The 18,469-nt window shown below is 43.3% G+C and overlaps 1 protein-coding gene across 1 annotated transcript in view; it reads left to right on the top strand.

The window, feature by feature from the left end:
* LOC135205991 (late secretory pathway protein AVL9 homolog) overlaps positions 1–18,469 on the top strand; it is a gene marked incomplete at its 5' end in the record, with an annotated part of 226,407 nt that overhangs the window by 40,933 nt on the left and 167,005 nt on the right. The window contains one exon of the mRNA XM_064237162.1: positions 4,722–4,911. Coding sequence (XP_064093232.1) covers positions 4,722–4,911 — 190 coding nt within the window. The remainder of the gene's footprint in view (positions 1–4,721; positions 4,912–18,469) is intronic.

Raw genomic sequence — 18,469 nt, 5'->3', positions numbered from 1 at the left:
CCGTTGCTGAGACATCTGGCCTCGCTGAAACGCCTTGTTCCAAACGGTGGGGTCTGAAGAATCGTTGGTTGCAAAGTCATGATTCTCCTCACGAACTAGTCCCAGTGGAGGAGAACATGCGCTCCAATCTCGAGTGGTGGCTGGACGACGCGAACCTGTTGAGGGACTCCCCTCCCCAGTCTCGTCCATCTGATCTGCTCCTGTTTACGGACACATCCAAGGAAGGATGGGGTGTGCACCTACTGCAACACCTGGCTTCGGGTCTATGGTCCGACCAGGAATGTCGAGATCATATCAACGTGCTGGAACTTCGCGCTGCCTTCCTGGCACTCCAGCGCTTCATCTCTGTTCTGACAGGTCACTCGGTGGCGCTGATGAGCGGCAACACCACTGTATGTGAACTGTCAAGGAGGTACCGTGTCTCTGCAGCTATGCCAACTAGAAGTGCAGATTCAGAATGGGCAGGTCTCAACTCGTTAGGGTTGACAGCTCGGTTCATTCCAGGCAAACAGAAAATCGTGGCGGACAATCTTGAGCAGGAGGACACAGAGTGTTGGCTCTGAATGGTCTTTGGCTCCTTAGATAGCGAACAAAGTCTTGACTTTGTGGCGTTCCCCAACGATAGACCTGTTTGCTACCGCTCTAAATCGGAAGTTACCAATTTACTGCTCTCCAGTTCCAGATCTGGTGGCGGCATTCGAGGACGTGTTCTAGCACCCCTGGGACGGCTTATACGTCTATGCTTTTCCGCCATTTTGCCTGATCAGGCAGGTGTTGAATTGAGTGCAATCCACACCTTCCCTGTCCATGATGCTAATAGCGCCGAAATGGCCTCACGTAGAATGGTACCCGGACCTTCTACTTATGCTGGTAGAGACTCCGAGAGTGCTTCCGCCACTCCCTGACCTCCTATGGCAACCACATGTGAGGATCTTCCACAACGCGGTGAGCTTTTTGCATCTTCACGCATGGAGATTATCCAGCAGCTCCTCACAGCAAAAGGCTTTTCGCGAGAGGCTGCGACAGCAATGTCAGGATACCTCGGGAAGTCCTTGACGTCTGTCTATCAGACCAAGTGGGCCATCTTCTGTGGTGGTGTTGTCGGAGAGGCTATTCTCCTCTTGGAGCCTCTATCCCCGTGATTGCCGACTTCTTACTCTACCTCCAGAGAGAGAAGCTTCTTTCGGTCTCGGCTGTAAAAGGCTATTGCTCGGCCTTGAGCCAAATCCTCAGACTGAAGGGATTCGATCTCTCTTCCTCGGAGGAACTCTCTATGCTCATACGAAGCTCTGAACAGGGTTGCACTCTGGTATTGGCAAAGCCTCCTCCCTGGGACATCGTTGCTGTCCTCAGGTCTTTGAGGAGAGCTCCGTATGAACCGTTATCCCTGGCATCTGATAGGGATCTCGCCCTGAAAACGGTTTTTCTTCTCGCCCTTGCTTCCTCCAAGCGAGTCAGCGAGCTTCATGGCCTAGTTTATACTGTCGCTCATACTGAGCGCTGGACCAATGTCTGCTTCAGCTTCGTCCCTGAGTTTGTTCCAAAAACCCAGAATCCGGCCCAGGTTGATTCTTGATTTTCTTCGTTCTAGGTTATGAGCCTGAGTACAGTAACCGAAGACCCAGATGAGCTACTTCTCTGTCCTCTGAGAACACTGAGGCACTATCTCCAACGGACTAGCTCTACTCAACCCGCCTTACAACATCTCTTTGTCAAAGAAGAAGGTTACAAGGAATACCATTTCACATTGGATTCGAGAGGTGAAATACCGTACCCTCTCCCCTCCCTCTTCTCCACTTGCTGGTAGCAGTCGAGTGAAGGCTTATGATGTGCGTGGAATGAGCACATCTCATGCCTTCAAGAAGAACCTCTCTGTTACCCAGGTGATGGAAGCTGGCACATAGTCTCGCCCTTTCACCTTCACCAGGTTCTACCTTAGAGACTGTACCCACAGCTACCTCAACACAACTGACTTTGGTCCTGTGGTAGCTGCTCAGCAAGTGGTTTAGCTGCCTCCGTGCCCTCAGAGGTCGGAAGTATCGAATCGAAGATCGAGGTTCCGTATCAGGCTGGGGGTGAATATGAGAGTATGACTGGCCTATTTTCTTTTCATCTTTTCCCCTTACTTGGGGCCACAACATTGAAACCCTTTCTCCGGAATGATTTCGATACTAGTAAGCATTCCATGTCCGACTAGTGGTTTTTGTGTAGACACACAGAAGTCAGTCTCCACACTCCTTTCCGAGGGGGAGTGTGCTGCAACCCAACAAACCCTTTATAATCATATAGCCTGATTTTAGTTGCCAGAAAGAGTTCTACGCTCACACCTTTGATACCCAGGCCGTCAGGCATCAGGTCGCATTTACCATGGCTCCTGGGGTGAAGGATCCATGACCCCGAGCTATAAGCCCGGGTCCTGGCATCCCGGGTTCCATTCTCAGCCAGCGAGATAGGGCTTCGATCCCAACCTTAGGATAAGTCTCCTAAGTAAAGAACGGAAGGTTTATATACAGTGTAGGAACAAATGACATTTTTGAAAGTAAAATGTATTTTTCCCTAACCATACAAACCTGGAGTCGTTTACTTGTATAGTCCTGCCAAACACCCACCCCCTTGATTCTGGGGTCATCATCAAAGTCCTGTCTGTAATAAAAGTAACAACTCAGTGAGCTGGTGGGGAGGCGGTGCTTCCCCACCGCTGGGAAGGTAACTACTGGCTCATTAGTTACTACCTTGATATATAAAAGAATGTATTAGCCGGTAGTTTCAGCTGAGCTGCAATCTATCCTAAGTAAAGGACTCCAGGTTTGTATGGTTAGGGAAAAATACATTTTACATTAAAAAATGTCATTTTTCAACTTCTCATGGAAAGGGAGATTTAAAAAAAAAAAATTCTTATGCCATGTGTATTTACATATCTTCCTCTTTCCATTGTTGTGTTTTTTCTTAAATTGGCGACCTCAAAGTTAACCCCGCCCTGGTTGCTGCTTATGTTTTTCTAGCCCTGCTCTTAGGGATTAATAGCAAGTAAAGATAGAACAAAGTGAAAGAATGTTTATCTTTGAAGCACCTTGTATTCAGCCTCAAAACTATTCCCTTCTATTCCTTGTTTTCCTCATTTTCCATCTATTACCAGTGAATGTTGATTAGTACTATGTTTTTACAATGCATTCAAGGACATTTAATTATTTTCCTGAAAATTATTTCTGTACATTACACTTATAATACTTTGTTTTGATGTCCTCTAAAAAAATTATATCACCATAGTTATTTATTCAGCAGGTATGCATCTTTTATCTAGTTTTCTCACTCTACCACAGTACAGTACTATTTTTGTCTATATTGTGACTACCTATGTTAATTATTCCATAATGATGGAATTTTAGTTATCCCCTCCCCCCAAATAAAAGATTGAATAAATTTTTGAGGAATCTGCAAAATTCAAGGATGGGGTAGGTGAGAGCAGATATATTATGTATTTGGAATGAATCATACCTACTGTTAAAGTTAGCGTATATCTTATTGCTTTAGGTGTAAGAAGATATCAGCTAACTATAACAGTAGGTAAGTATCCAAATGCTTAAGTGTATAAAAAAATGTTCATATTTGCATGTTTGGGCATAATTATTTATAGATTAAGGCAGATAAATAAGAAGTACTGTATATAATGTAAGGTGAAGAAAAAGGAAAAATATGAAACAGAACCAATGTATGAAGATAGAGGAAGAAGTTAAGTATAGCTTAGGTTTACCAGACCATTGAGCTGGTTAACAGCTCTTCTAGGGCTGGCCCAAAGGATTAGATATTTTTACGTGTCTAGGAACCATTTGGTTAGCTAGCATCGGGACCTACAGCTTATTGTGGGATCCGAACCACATTATATCACAAAATGAATTTCTAATCACCAGAAATATATTCTTCTGATTCTGTGTTGGCAGAGCGGGGAATCAAACTTGCAACTACTGAATCAGTAGGTGAGCACGTTAACCACTCGTCCAACAAGGAACTAGATACTGGAAGAAAAGTAGAAGAATAATTTTTGAAGAAAAATAAAAAAAAGGAGATTGATGATGATAACAGAGGACAAATGCAGTAAGATAAAGGAGGAGAAGAATAGAGTACTACATATACAAATTATGGTAATACTTAACAATCCTCAAAGAAAATTTATGACCAGTAAAATGAGGTGTACAAGTGAGAAAATAAGTTAAAGCCAGGACCAGCTGTGGATAAAAGATAAGGAAAAGATGCATACTGTTTTCCTCCCATTATCATGTCTGTTTTTATAGCTCTAATCCTATATACACAAATCATATGTAAACCACACAGCCATCTGAAAAGATAGATTTAAATGATATACGTATATATTTTAAAATAAAGAATAGAATATGTTATGAAGTATGGAAAAGTTCTGTACAAATATATAATTCTTTATGTGAAAAAAAAAGATAGGTAAATGCATCACAACTTTCAAATATAGTAAAGCTTCTAAAGGTAAGTATTTCAGTTCTCATTCAGTTAATTTTGTAACTGGATCATGAGAGACAAAGCGTTCAACTACTGTTTTCCCCAAGGATTTATGGTACTATTTGGAAATTCGCATGAAGGATAAACTAGGCTGAAGAGAAATTACTGGGTTTGTATGTGATAAATTGATTTTTTTTCAAAGAAAATGACATTTTCTGGGCCACTAAACTTCATTTGGTGACTTTTGTACACAGGAGTCTATGTTTCTGATGCTGTAAGAATATTTGGCCGAAATATTTTGGTGTTATTCAAGTTGGTACTTCTGGAACGACGGGTACTCTTCTACCACAGTCCTGTTGGACCTCTCGTCCGTACTATCACATCCTTGATGGCATTATTTCCTGATAATTTCCCAAATGGACTAGCACATGCTGCTTCACTAAGGTTAGTTAATTGACATTGTAAGTACGTACATAATTTACAGTATATTGTCAAGTTGATTACAGCTTAATACACACATTACAGTATGAGATATTCTGGTGATTAACCAAGGTAAAAAATTAACTTGTTGGTAGAACCCAGTCAAAAATAATTTTTTTAATAGTTTAATAACTTTTGTTGTTATCTTTTGTAGTCTAATTATCAGGAGCTGTCATTGTATTTTTACAGTAATTGAGCCAGTAGAAGTAGGAATTTGAAGGTGAAAAGTGTGTATGCAAATACTATTCTGATATTTTGTGGAATTTTGAATCATGTTTGCTACTTGACACTTCAAAATTTAAGGAAAGCAGGATTTCCTTAAAAGAAAGGTGTATGGGGAAAAAACTCATTGAGCTTGAAAACAGAACTTGAATGTTCAAAGTTACTGAACCAGGTGCCTTGAAATAGCAATGAAGATTACCAAGACCAGGTCAGTGAAAGCAGCACTGTAGATGTTTAAGGGTAAGGGTAGGGAATTCATTAGTACATATAGTATGAGGGTTAGGCAAAGAGATCCAGTATTGCAATGTTTAAGTCTATGGAACAAAGGAGGGATGTTAGAATTCCTTAATCAGCAAAACTACTGTATTGCAAGTTGTAGTGCTTAACATTGGTGGGATGAAGAATAATCTCCAAGATTTTTCCACCTTGTGGAGGATGCACTGAATCATGTAAAGTCTCAGATATTTGTTTACAGAAATTTGTCAGGTAAAAGGCATATTGTCACCATTGGCTCTGAACTCTGAGACGAGCTTGTAAGGGGATACATAAGCTCTTTACTTCTGTTGGCAATACCAAAAATATTAAGAATAATTAACTTTCCTTGAAGGGAGGCTTCAAAGATCACAAACTTGTCTAAATATATGATTGGATGGTTTGTTATCTCAAATTCCATCTAGTGAGGTCCCCCATAATCTCATGAGGATTAATACTGTGTAGCTTTTATGTACTGTATTTTATTATCATACTTTGTCTTATTCACCCAAAATATTTTCATTTTAGAGTTTTGTATAGTGTAAGTTTCTTTTGTCTCAAATGTCACATCAAGCAAGACCACTCCTTGCTTAGTGGTTTTATGTATGCAACTTACCAAGTAATTACATAGCTATAGTTTCTAAAACCGTCGGCAGCTAGAATTTTTGAAATTCGCGGTAGCACTAGTTTGTTTTGGTCAGGTTTTACCCCCCGCCCACTATTGGGAGAGGGAGGAACCAACACCGTACGAAAATCAGTTGTTTCTGCCGGCTGGTATTGTTAACACAGTTTCAGTAGTCAGCGGAATTTTTGGAATTCTTTACCGTTACTCATTGTTGGAGTTATTTGGTGAAATACTCTCAAAATATTGGTAGCTTTTGTTTTTAGTGATTAGCTATTTAGGAATTCAAATAGGTTTGAATATTTTTGCACCGAAATTAACTAGTTTTGGATTGGTCTACATAATGTCAGACACTAGTACATCTGGGATTAGGTATTGCAGTAAAGGCTGTAATACTAGGATTGCTAAAGCTTGTAATGATCCACATTCATTTTGCACAGGTTGTAGGGGACAACTTGTACACCAGATCAAACATGTGGAGAATGTATTAATTGGGACCAAAGAACTTGGAAGATCTTGACTAGTTACACGAACAAGTTAGAGAGAGATAAAAAGAGAAAAGCGGCTTCTAGAGCTAAAGCTAAAAGCTTAGTTGGTCAGGAATTGTCTAATGATAATTTGTCTCTGTCTGAACCTTCCCCACCACCTGTCATTCCCAGTCCTAATCTTGGCTCTCTCACACCCATACCCAATACTGTGGCCAATTTAGAGGCAAGAGTAGATAAGAAATTTTCGATCATGCTCCAAGCAATGGAGAAATTAGGAGCGTCCTTGAAAACCCTAATGGACAAGGTAAGTGGTGAAGTGAGTGCAAGTTCAAGTGTTGTGAAGGAGGTGGCTGATCGGCCCACTTGATTCTTCTTGGCAAAGGTCCCTGTCAAACCCCAGAACCTGGGAGGAGGCATACTGGTAGCCCAAGGGAGGTCAGTGGGGTCTGCCCACAAGCAGTCTCCCCCTTAGGTGATTCTGTTGACAAATCCCAGATCGCAACAGAGCGCCATTGGAAAGGTGTCTGTAAAGGAGTACTGCTATCGTCTAGTGCTTCCAGCTCCGGGGAGTCCTCTCCCAGGCGCCAGTGGCGATTCCATGACAAGTCCTATCCATTGAAAAGGAGGGCTCGTAAGTTGTCTCCTTCTCCAGTTCCTTGAGAGGATCGCATGCTTTTAGTCTTAAGTCGTCGTTAAGTAAGTCTTCCTCTGGCAGATTTTTGAGGTGAAGAGTATGGGGAAGAGTAAACTTCCGGAGATGTCATCAGCACCTGTCCACACCTCTAATGCTGAAGGACAGGTAAGGCTACCACCAGTCTCTCCTGTAATTCATGAGACTCCTGGGATACAGGTTCAGTGTTCGGAGTTTGAGAATCCACCAACTCCCAAGCACCCATTGGTGCCACAGTTTGCCCGCATGCCAGAGCAGCCTTTGGTGCCTGGAACTTCCGCAGCAACACTAGAGCAACCTTTGGCTCCCGAGCGTCCATTGGCTCCCGAGTGTCCATTGGCGCCCAGGAATACAGTTGCGACCGAATGTCCATTAGCGCCCGAACATCCACTAGTTCCTGAGTGTCCGCTAAAGCCCGAGCGTCCACTAACGCCCGAGTGCCCACTAGCGCCCGAGCGCCCACTAGCGCCTGAGCGTCCTCTAGTGCCCACTAACGCCCGAGCATCCATTGGTGCCTGAGCAACCACAGGTATACATGCAACCAAGTGCACAGATGGACCAGTATGAAGCACTTAGACAGTCTATGTCATCAATTTCAGCTTTGGGCTTACCGCCAGGATCTCAGGTGATGGCTGCCCCCGATCCTTCTTTATCAGCCATCCAGAACAAGTTAGACAGCATTTTGGGCTTTATTTAATCTGCGGTGCCCCTGTTCCATCCTATAGAGAATTTATGATCTATTTCTTCAGCCGAAGAAGAAGAGAAAGGAGAAGAGGAGGATAAAGAGTCTTCTCTCACTGCCATACAAAGCCTTGCTTTTTTACTTCATTGAAAATTTTTCGGATTCGTTCTCGCCAGTGACTCCCATGTCACAGTGTCTTCTTACATGAGAGACAACCAGGAAGATTCTAGGAAATTACCCAAACTAGTACTGTCCTTTTCGGCTCGAAAAGCGTCAAAGGAAATTAACCTTTGGCTTGAGGATAAGAGGGATCAAGGCAAAGTTAACTTCATCTTCTCTCCTCGTCTTTCAACAAGAAGACATTTATGTTACGAAACTGGAGAAGCTCTCTCTTTTGGTGTGTCTGACTCTGCCCAGGGAGACTTCTCTGTGCTTATTGACTCGACGAGAAGATCAGCTTTCAACTTGGCCAAGATCATGTTTACAGCGTCAGAATTAGATCACCTAAATAAAAATATCTTTAGAGTATTTGAAGTATTAGTTTCCTGGACTGGACAGTAGGAGCCTTGGGACGTAAACTCAAGAGTTATTCCATGTTGAATGAGGAAGCCTTTGCAGACATTTCGGGAGTGATCTCTTGTTTAGATAAGGGGATTAGAGACGGATCCGCGGAACTAGCCTCTCTCTTCATGTTAGGCATCCTAAAGAAAAGAGAACTGTGGTGTTCTTTTACATCTAAGGGAGTATCTCATACTCACAAGTCTGCCTTACTGTATTCACCTTTGGATAAGAAGCACCTGTTTCCAGAGGAGACAGTAGTGCTAGTTGCCTCTCAATTGCAGTAGAAAGCAACACAGGATCTTCTCTCGCAATCCACTAAACGTACTAGAGAAAATATTCCTAGTGTATGTCCCTTGCCAGCCAGCTGAGGACAGCCCTTTTGGGGCAGGGGATTCGGTAGATATTTCCCAAGGTCAAGGGTTAGAGCACGTTTCACCCTTAGATCTATTGAAAAATCCACAACCAACCCCTCGACCAAGAAATAATGTATCAGGCCTTCGTGCACCAGTAGGAGCGAGACTCTATCAATTTTTGGAAGAATGGGAAGCAAGAGGGGCGGAACCTTGTATCATAAAGGTTTTAAGAGAAGGATACGATATTCCGTTCAAGAGAAAGCCACTATTATCAGGCTCTCAGATAGCTTTGACAGCTTACTCAGAAAATTCAAAGAAATTCATCGCCCTTTCGGAAGAGGTTTCGTCCCTCTTGCAAAAGAAAGCAATAGAGTTAGTAGAAGAGCCACTAACCCCAGGTTTTTACAATCGTCTGTTCGTTGTCCCCAAGTCATTGGGGGGATGGAGACCCATACTGGACGTAAGCACTCTGAACCTATATGTGCAGAAGACAAAGTTCAAGATTGAGACGAATCAGTCTGTTCTTTCATCAATCCGTCAAGGGGATTGGATGATCTCCATCAATATGGAGGACACATATTTTCACATTTCTATACACCAAAGCTCAAAGAGGTTTCTGCGTTTTGTCTTCAGGAACAAAATATACCAGTTCAGAGCGATGTGTTTCGGGCTTTTGACCGCACCACAAGTGTTCACCCAAGTGCTAGCTCCCATTGCGAAATGGTTACATCTAGTCGGGATAAGGATATCCCTTTACTTGGACGATTGGCTTCTCTGGTCACAAACAAAGAAGAGGTGCACGGAGGACCTTCAGAAAACCCTGACTTTAGCTCAGGAATTAGGACTCTTAATAAACAGACGAAAGTCGCAGTTACTCCCCAGTCAGGAACTACGTAATTTATTTGGGGATGAGGATCAACTCAGTGAGTTTTCGGGCTTTTCCATCCCCACAAAGAATCGAGTCGTGCCTTCAGAAGGTAGAGAAATTTCTAGTTCTCCAGGAATGCTCTGCAAAGGAATGGATAAGTCTTTTGGGCACACTATCCTCAATAGAACAGTTCTTCCTCAGGGCGAACTGGAACAGAAAGAAGTTCCCGGACTCTTATGTTCCGTTCACACAAGAAATAAAGGAGGACCTGCAATGGTGGAAGTTAAGAGACAGACTTGCAGAAAGGAAATCCCTACTCCTGCTGAGCTCCAACCTAGTGTTCTTTTCAGATGCATCAGATCAAGGTTGGGGAGCGATTCTGGGGGAAAAAGGAAGTATCAGGCATTTGCAATGCACAACAAAAACAGTGGCGTATAAATCGGAAGGAACTGACCACCATCCACTGGGGATTGCTGAAGTTTGCGGACAAAGTTCGCAACAGAGTAGTGGTGATACATTCGGACAGTACAACAGCGCTCTCGTACATAAGGAAACAAGGAGGGACACACTCGTTTTCTCTTTGCGAGACAGCAAGGAGCCTGCTGTTATGGGCGAATTGGAATCATTCCACATTAATAACAAGGTTGGTTCAGGGAAAATTCAATGTACTTTTGGACGAATTAAGCCGCAGGAGGCAAGTACTTCACATGGAATGGATGATGAACCCAGTGGTATGCCTCGAAATGTGGAAACTCTGGGGAAACCTATGATAGATCTGTTTGCCATAGCAAGAACCATCGTCTTCCCCTTTACTGTTCACCAGCCCCAGACCCGAAAGCATGGGCAACAGATGCGATGCTTTTGGACTGGTCGAACAAGGACTTTTACACCTTTCCTCCTTTCAAGATGGTGAGAGAAGTCGTCAACAAATTTGGAACACATCACAATGTTTCGATGACTCATTGCTCCATTCTGGCCAGTGCAGGAATTGTTCCCAGATCTTTTAGACCTACTGGTGGATTGGCCAAGGGTACTTCCTCAGAGAACAGATCTACTCAGACAACCCCACTTCAGAAGTTTCCATCAAGGACTATCCACTATGTTGTCCCTAACCGCTTACAGACTGTCTGACAACTCTTACAAGTGAAGGGGTTTTCAAGACAAGCGGCGAGAGCTATTGCTCGGTGCAGAAAGGAATCCTCAAGTAAAGTCTACCAGGCAAAGTGGACTGTGTTTAGACCTTGGTGTAAAGAACATAATGTTTCGTCTTCTAAAACAACTATAACAGAAATAGCAGTTTTTCTGTTATATCTGAGAACAGATAGGAATCTGTCTACTGCAACTATCAAAGGTTATAAAGCAATGTTGGGGTCTGTTTTCAAGCACAGAGGATTAGAATTATCAATGAATAGATATCTTGCAAATCTCATTAAATCCTTCGATATAGAAAAACCCAAAGGCTCAAAGATATTATCTTGGAACCTAGTTGTAGTACTTAAGTGGCTGTCAGAAACTCTGTGTGAGCCATTGCAAAGAGCATCGTTGAGAGATTTGATGAGAAAGACCCTATTCCTAGTAGCCCTGTCTATAGCTAAAAGGGTGAGTGAAATAAATGCGATGAACAAGAGAATAGGATTTGCACAGGGTAGTGCGGTTTGCGCATTAACCTTGGGGTTTTAAGCAAAAAACGAGATTCCGTCCAAGCCATGGCCTCGTTCGTTCAGTATCAAAAACCTCACGGGCTTAGTAGGACCGGAAGAAGAAGAGAGGTTACTCTGCCCAGTCAGAACTCTGAAATGTTATTTACAAACGACAGAGTAAATTAGGGGCCTGTCCAATCGTTTATGGTGTTCGGTAAGGAATCCTGTGCTCCCTATGTTTAAAAACGCCCTGGCGTTCTTTTTACATAGTGTAATTGTAGATGCTCATTCACAAGTGAAAGAAACTGATCTTAATAAACTTAGTGAAAGCTCACGAGGTGAGAGCTGTGGCAACTTCCCTCTCGTTTAAACACAATCTCTCTTTGGACTGTATTATACAAGCAACGTATTGGAAATATGAATCAGTGTTCACCTCGCATTACTTTCGTGATATTGAAACAGTCTATGAAAATTGCAGTACCCTGGGTCCGTATTTAGCGGCTGGCACAGCATTGGGTAAGGGTGTGTAGGAAGTCATACCTTCCTAGCCTATCTCTTTGCCTTGAATAAGGTTGTTGAGTGTTTAGGGGAGCTTGGAGTTACTATGGGTGTACTAGGAGTACCCATCAGTCAAGTGTATAGTCGGGTATGAATATTATGGTTATGGTGAAGGTGATACGTTTTTGCTCTGGTAACATGATGTTATTTGGTACTGCACCCTGGGCAGGGGCATCCTTTGGTTGACTGTGCTAGCCACGGACATTCCTTAGCTGCATGGGTCCCACTGTTTAGAGGACGAGCCATGGCAATACTGCCACGTTCCTATGAGTTAAGACGAGCAACTTCCAGAGGCAATAATTAAGTGTTCAGCTCTCTTAACAGGTAAGGAACCAACAAGCATTTGCGTGGATGCTAGCACTAAGTATATATTTTATATTTATTAAATTTAAAAAAAAAATGTGCATAGTATTCATGGATCCCACCTCCTACGTGGGATTCAGCTATGTAACTACTGCTTGGTAAGTTGCATACATAAAAATAACATTTTTATGCATGACACTTACCTGGCAGGTATATATATAGCTGTATTTTCTGAAGTCCGACAGAATTTAAAAAAACTTCCGACACACGCAGTGGTCGGCCAGGTGGTTAGTACCCATTCCCGCCGCTGGGAGGCGGGTATCAGGAACCATTCCCATTTTCTATTCATAAATTTTCTGTCGCCGGTACTGAAAACACCTGTTTTCAGTACCTCCGGCTTAGGATTTTGGAAACTTCATTTGCCGCTAAGTATCCTAATTGTCTTTTAATTTATTTACTTGGATTTGTGGCTAGGCATACGCTATCTTAAATTGATTTGAATTTGATTCATTTTTGCATAAGATTTCTGAATCTAGTTAGGCTAGTTTCAGAGGGTGTTGTCTGCAAAGATAGGGTGTGGCTACCGAAAGCTTCGGTAGTTCCGCACTTGGGGGGCGCAATTAATCAGTAAACATGTCTATTTCCGTAAGGAAAAAGTATGATTCGTATGTACGCAATTAATCAGTAAACGTGTCTAATTCCGTAAGGAAAAAGTTTGTTTAGTATGTACGCTATTAATCAATTACGAAAGTCAGGGTAGTGATACTGCTAACCTTCCGGTAGACTTTATTTTGCCTAACGCTGTAGTATGGCCTACGGGTTAGGACTATGTCTGCGAGAGGTGATCGCTCTCCTTCATTGTTGTGAAGAGTTCTACTTCTGTTTTTGTAGCGCCCTAACCCTGTAATGTTGCCTTCGGGCCTAAAACAGTGTCTGTAGAGGTTATTGCCCTTTCTCTTATACTATTTCGATTCGTAACTTAGAATCGAAAGTGTTTGCTTAGAGAGCAATAGTGAAGTGGCTAAGTGCAGTGACAGTGCCCCTTGTGTAGTGGAGGGTGCGTCAGATCGGCCTTATAACGCCTCTAGGTCTAGACCTCTGTCGAACTCCCAGAACCAAAGGGAGAGGGCATGTCGACAAAGCCGAAGGAGGGTTACAGGGAACCCCACCGATCTGGCGTGCCTTCGGCAGTTTCTGATGAAAATACCCAGACTGCCAAAGTGCGTGCACATGCACGAATCCTGAAGGATTGCTTCTCGTCCTCCGAGGCGTCCTCCCCGCACAAGGGTTGGAGCTCTCGGAAGGACTCGCGCCTCTAAGAAGCTTTATAGAAGAGGACGCTTCACGTCCCTTCTCCCTCGTTATGTGTTTCAGTGAGAAGTAAGAAGGCGAAAGTTGCCTGATCACGTGTACTTCTTTCCACCAAGAAATAGGAAAAAGAAGGCAGTTTCTCTCGCTTGTGTTGACGCCTGTCAGGAGCGTGACGCTTTTCTGCACGCTTATTTGGACGATCGGCTTGAACAGGACGCTCGGATGGACGCACTCACCAGTGGACGCCGAGCGTCCTCGCCAGTGGCCGCCGAGCGCGCACCAGGACGCCGAGCGTCCTCGCCAGTGGACGCCGAGCGCGCACCAGGAACGCCGAGGCGTCCTCGCCAGTGGACGCCCGAGCGCGCACCAGAACGTTTCTGTTGAACTCTTCAAGCTCTTGTTTAAGATTTGAGCCTCAAGAAAGTGAACAGAACTTCGTCTTCGAAACCCAGCAAGACCTCGGGTTTCGTGAATTCAAGAGGTCTCTGTCAATATTATATTACTTTTCGCAAAGGTGGATGGAGTTAAGGAAAGCTCAAGGGAAGATCTCGTTTTCTCTACCTCAGTCAAGACTTTGAGATAAGACAGTTACGGGTTATGCAAAGGCTCGACGGCCTGAACGTCAGGATTTTCGGCAACGTTCAGTAGGATTCTTGCAAAGGCACTCATCAAAAGGACGCTCTTCAGGAAAGCGCAAGACAAGACTTCCTTTGCCATACTGCCAATAAATTTAAAGCTTTTTAGACCATCTGAAAGGGTTTTTCAGATGATAGATTTTGTTAGTTTCTAGTCGAGACTTCCATGCCGATTGAGCATCGTCGTTCTACCTACCGTAAGCCCAGTCTTTTAACAGGATTCTTGTCCCTTCCTTGTTTGAGACGGGAATCGAAAAATAAAAGGCTCGACTTCCTGGATTACGTTTTGTCAATTCAGTGACTTTCCCCCATTGACAATATACTATCGTTTTGTCAAGTAAGTGGGTCTCCCCTCATTGACAAAATATCTCTCTGTACCGTTAATGGGTTAGTTCTCATTGACAAACATCTCATTAACTTGATATTGCGTAAGCGAATAGGGACAAGGTTCGGAAGAGCTCTCCTTCCTCATTCGCAGACTCGTACAAGAAATAGACTTGTAGACTACGTCAATGAACGCTTATGTCCAGTATCTTAAGAAGCTTGAGATGTCTGCTTCGATTCTCTAAGTTTTGTTCATGAAACTTGCCTGTCAGATATGTATGTAGCTGTATTTCCGAATTCAGCTATATATATGTCTGCCAGGTAAGTATGAACAAACTTTATTGTGATATAATAAAATTTTTTGCCTTGCGTTATTTTACTACTGGTTGGTTCAAGTCATACACGCTTGCTGTAGTTACCTCTTCGGATGGCAACCGAGAGGTCTATTGTCTACTATTTTAAGGACATTTAATCGTCACTCCCTGCAGCCTTCCAGGAGTTTCCGATTTATTTTTCTTTTACCGTTGTATGGTAGTGTTCTGACGACACAAACGCATCTATATATTTAGCGTTTTCTGTTTCGCTTAAATATACCAGCTTGAGAGTCTCTTTTTGTTCAAAAAATAACGGACCTATTTCTTCGTAAAGAAATAGGGTAGCTGGCAACCCAGACATAAAGTTAAGAGACGACGTTCGTAAGCTGCTGGCTGCTGCTGTGTCTGACTGTCCAAGTTCCAACCGAGCCACCAGTAACAGATCGTGCGCTGTCATGCGCTGTAGGTTACGTCTCTCTCTCCTGCGGGATTGACTGACTAACCGTATCTCTGTGCTGGCGGTTACGTCTCTCCTGCGGGATTGACTGACTAACTGTATCTCTGTCCTACAATCACGGACTTTAGCCTAAGATTGAGGGGATTTCTTACGTGAATGAATAAACGTTGCATTAGTTTTGCCTTACTATGTTCAACAGAGTTTATCTCTTAATCCTTTCGGTGCTCGTTACCAGCACGGTATAGAACTACGAGTCTACCGCAACATTGCACTTTTATATGCTCTCCTGCTTAGGCAAAGCGCAGCCTTATAGGGAAAGTAAGCATACTCGGGGAGGGAATGGATGAGCTTGCTGGGGACCATTTCCTTCCTGAAGAAGTTTGTTTCCCCGAATAGACTGCAATTCAGACCACAGTTTTTTCCTACCGGGAACTGAAATATTATTCAAGATCTAGGAATTATTCTGAACATCTCTCAGTGCGTCATGATAGAAAGAAGGTGCCGGACATCTGGATAGTGTTTCAGATGTCCTGGATCTTAATCTGAAAGAAGTAAATGCAATTCGGTAGTCCCTCCAGTCCTCGAAACGAGTTTTTGGAACCAGTGGTCCACATCAACTCTTGATATTCCACAGCTCTCTCATATCTTAAGAAGTATCTTCTCTCGGTCCCTGCTCGAGTTTACGAGAAAGAGCCTATTATAACAACAGGCGTAGAATGTAACGATCATCTAGAGGTTCGTTACAGGATTGCAAAAGTCAGTACGAATCGTCTCGATCGACGGCAGCAACGATAGATTACTAACATGCTAGGTATTTTAATTAAGTGGTGTTCTTTTTATGGTTGTCTGAGAGGGTTATTTCCTCTTCAGTATGTGAAGTGTAATGTGTTACGTTAGCTTTGTGTGTGGTTCAGGTGGTCTAACTTATCCTAGCATGAATGCCCCTGGTAAGAGAGGGCTAGGGTTTCCTGTCAACAAATTGGTCCCGTCCAGTTGTCAGACCCTTGTTATTAGCTTTCTCAACAAACAGGTCACATCCTAGTTGAGAGCTACTAAGGTTTAGCAGGCTAAGAGCAGGACCTACGAAGTCAGCTACCTTAGCAGGTAAGGAACTTAATAAATAATTTTAAAAATTAGTTAATTTTTGAATTATGATGATGTTGCTGTCTGTGACCCACCTCCAAATGTGTCAATCAGCTATATATATACCTGCCAGGTAAGTGTCATGCATAAAAATGATATTGTTATGATACAATAAAGTTTTATGCATACTTTACCTGGCAGGTATATATAATTAAATTCCCACCCTCCTCCCCTCAGGAGACAGGGTTCAGAGAAATCTGAGGAAAACGGGAATAGTTCCAAGTACCAGCGCCACGGGAACGTGGGGGAGATCACCTGAACTACCAGTGGTCTAGCGGTTGCCGAGAGTTTTGAAAATTCTGCCAGTGCGAACAGACAACAGAGAATGTTGTTTGACAGATTTGCATCTGTCAAACAAAAAAAGACCTTCACGATCATTGAGGTCTGTGGAATCTCGATTCTAGCTCACCATCTACTTTTTTGCCTCGCCTGTTTTTCTCGGAGTCAGACACTCGTGCGAGATCAGGCGACATATAGTAGCCCTGAGTTTCTTATTGACGAAGTCGATTGCGGACGACGTTTGGGTTGCGTTGAATACACCCCCAAGGTTTGCTTAGATTGAATCGCCCAGGCAGTCCAGACACTCATCCTTCAGCTAAGAATAGTGCCTTTTGGTCTTCAGGGTACAGCCTTGCTGTCCTTGATTCGTCTGACTGGTCAACTGGTCGTTCACCTGACTTTAGTACAGACTGTGCATTTCCGGATCGAAGCTTTCAATATGGAACTTAGACGTAGTCTGAAGTTCGTGATGTCAAAGCATTCGAACCTCTCCTGCCTGTTAACTTCTTGTATGTGATCAGGAAGGCCTTCTTCTAACCACCCTAGATACGACAAAGAGGGTTAGTGAGATTTTAAGCCATCGTCACAAGTTTTGGCTTTAGAGAACACAAGGAGGTGTGCTCTCTAAGCCTTTCGTTATGGCCTAAGAATGGAAACCCTTTTTGTCCTTGGGCCAGGATCTTGGAAGCAAGGATGGCACAAGTTAGTGGGCAGGAGCCAGAGAGAGTCCTGTGCCCTGTCAGGTCTCTCAAGTTTATCTACTTAAAATCAAGAAAGTCGAAGTCAGTCGGGCAATCTGCAGTGTTTCCGAAAAAGACCAGACTTGCCCATATCGAAGTACACCCTGGTTTTAGGGTTAAGGAGTTCTTTCAAAAAATGCTCCTTCATTGTGTTTGCACAAAGATTTGAAAGCTTTTTATCTGAATGCTCACGAGGTGAGGGCGCGGCCTCGGAAGCATTTCAACAGAGCATGGCACTCAGCAACATCCTGAGTACCATGTTTTAGCGAAGCAACTCTGGGTTCACTTCACACTCCCTGCGAGATGTGAAGATGGCATATGAGATCTGCTGCTCGCTAGGGCCATACGTGTCTGCAGACACAATCTTGGGGGCAAGAAGTACTACTCATCCTATCCTGTAGAAAATGGTTAGGAAGAGCTCTTAATTTAGTTGTGGAGTCGCTGACAACGGCGACTTCTTAACTCTGAAGCCTTAGTTAACACACATTAACTTTGGCTAGGTTGGTCAGGTGGTGATATATATAATTATATATATATATTTTTTTTTTACTTCTTAGCCCTCATGGTATGGTCAATATGGTCTAGTCACATTGTGGTCACGCCCCCGTTGACAGATCATCTGGAGTGCACCAGCTTCATAGGTCTCTACCTCGCTGGCAACTCTAGTAAAGCAGAAGCAGACTTGGGTGACAGTAATCACGAAGTCGGCTATGCTAACAGGTGGAACCAAGATGTAAATCATCTGCATGCATTTGTGTCCCAAAATCCTTCTATTCTGTCCCTTCCCACCTCCAACGGTGGGGTTCAACTATATATATATATCTGACAGGTAAGTTCATGAGCAAAATGATATTGTTATGATACAATAAAGTTTGTTCATACTTAACTGGCAGATATATATATATTCAAGTACCCACCCACCTCCCCTCAGGGGACAGTGGAAATAAAAATTATGAATAGAAAATGGGAATGGTTCCTGATACCCGCCTCCCAGCGGCGGGAATGGGTACTAACCACCTGGCCGACCACTGCGTGTGTCGGAAGTTTTTTTAAATTCTGTCGGACTTCAGAAAATACAGCTATATATATACCTGCCAGGT

Source organism: Macrobrachium nipponense, chromosome 29, assembly GCF_015104395.2.
Source record: "Macrobrachium nipponense isolate FS-2020 chromosome 29, ASM1510439v2, whole genome shotgun sequence".
In the NCBI taxonomy this organism is placed as follows: domain Eukaryota; kingdom Metazoa; phylum Arthropoda; class Malacostraca; order Decapoda; family Palaemonidae; genus Macrobrachium; species Macrobrachium nipponense.
Note: the sequence above shows the minus strand (reverse complement) of the source record. Positions and strands in the feature narration are given on the sequence as shown.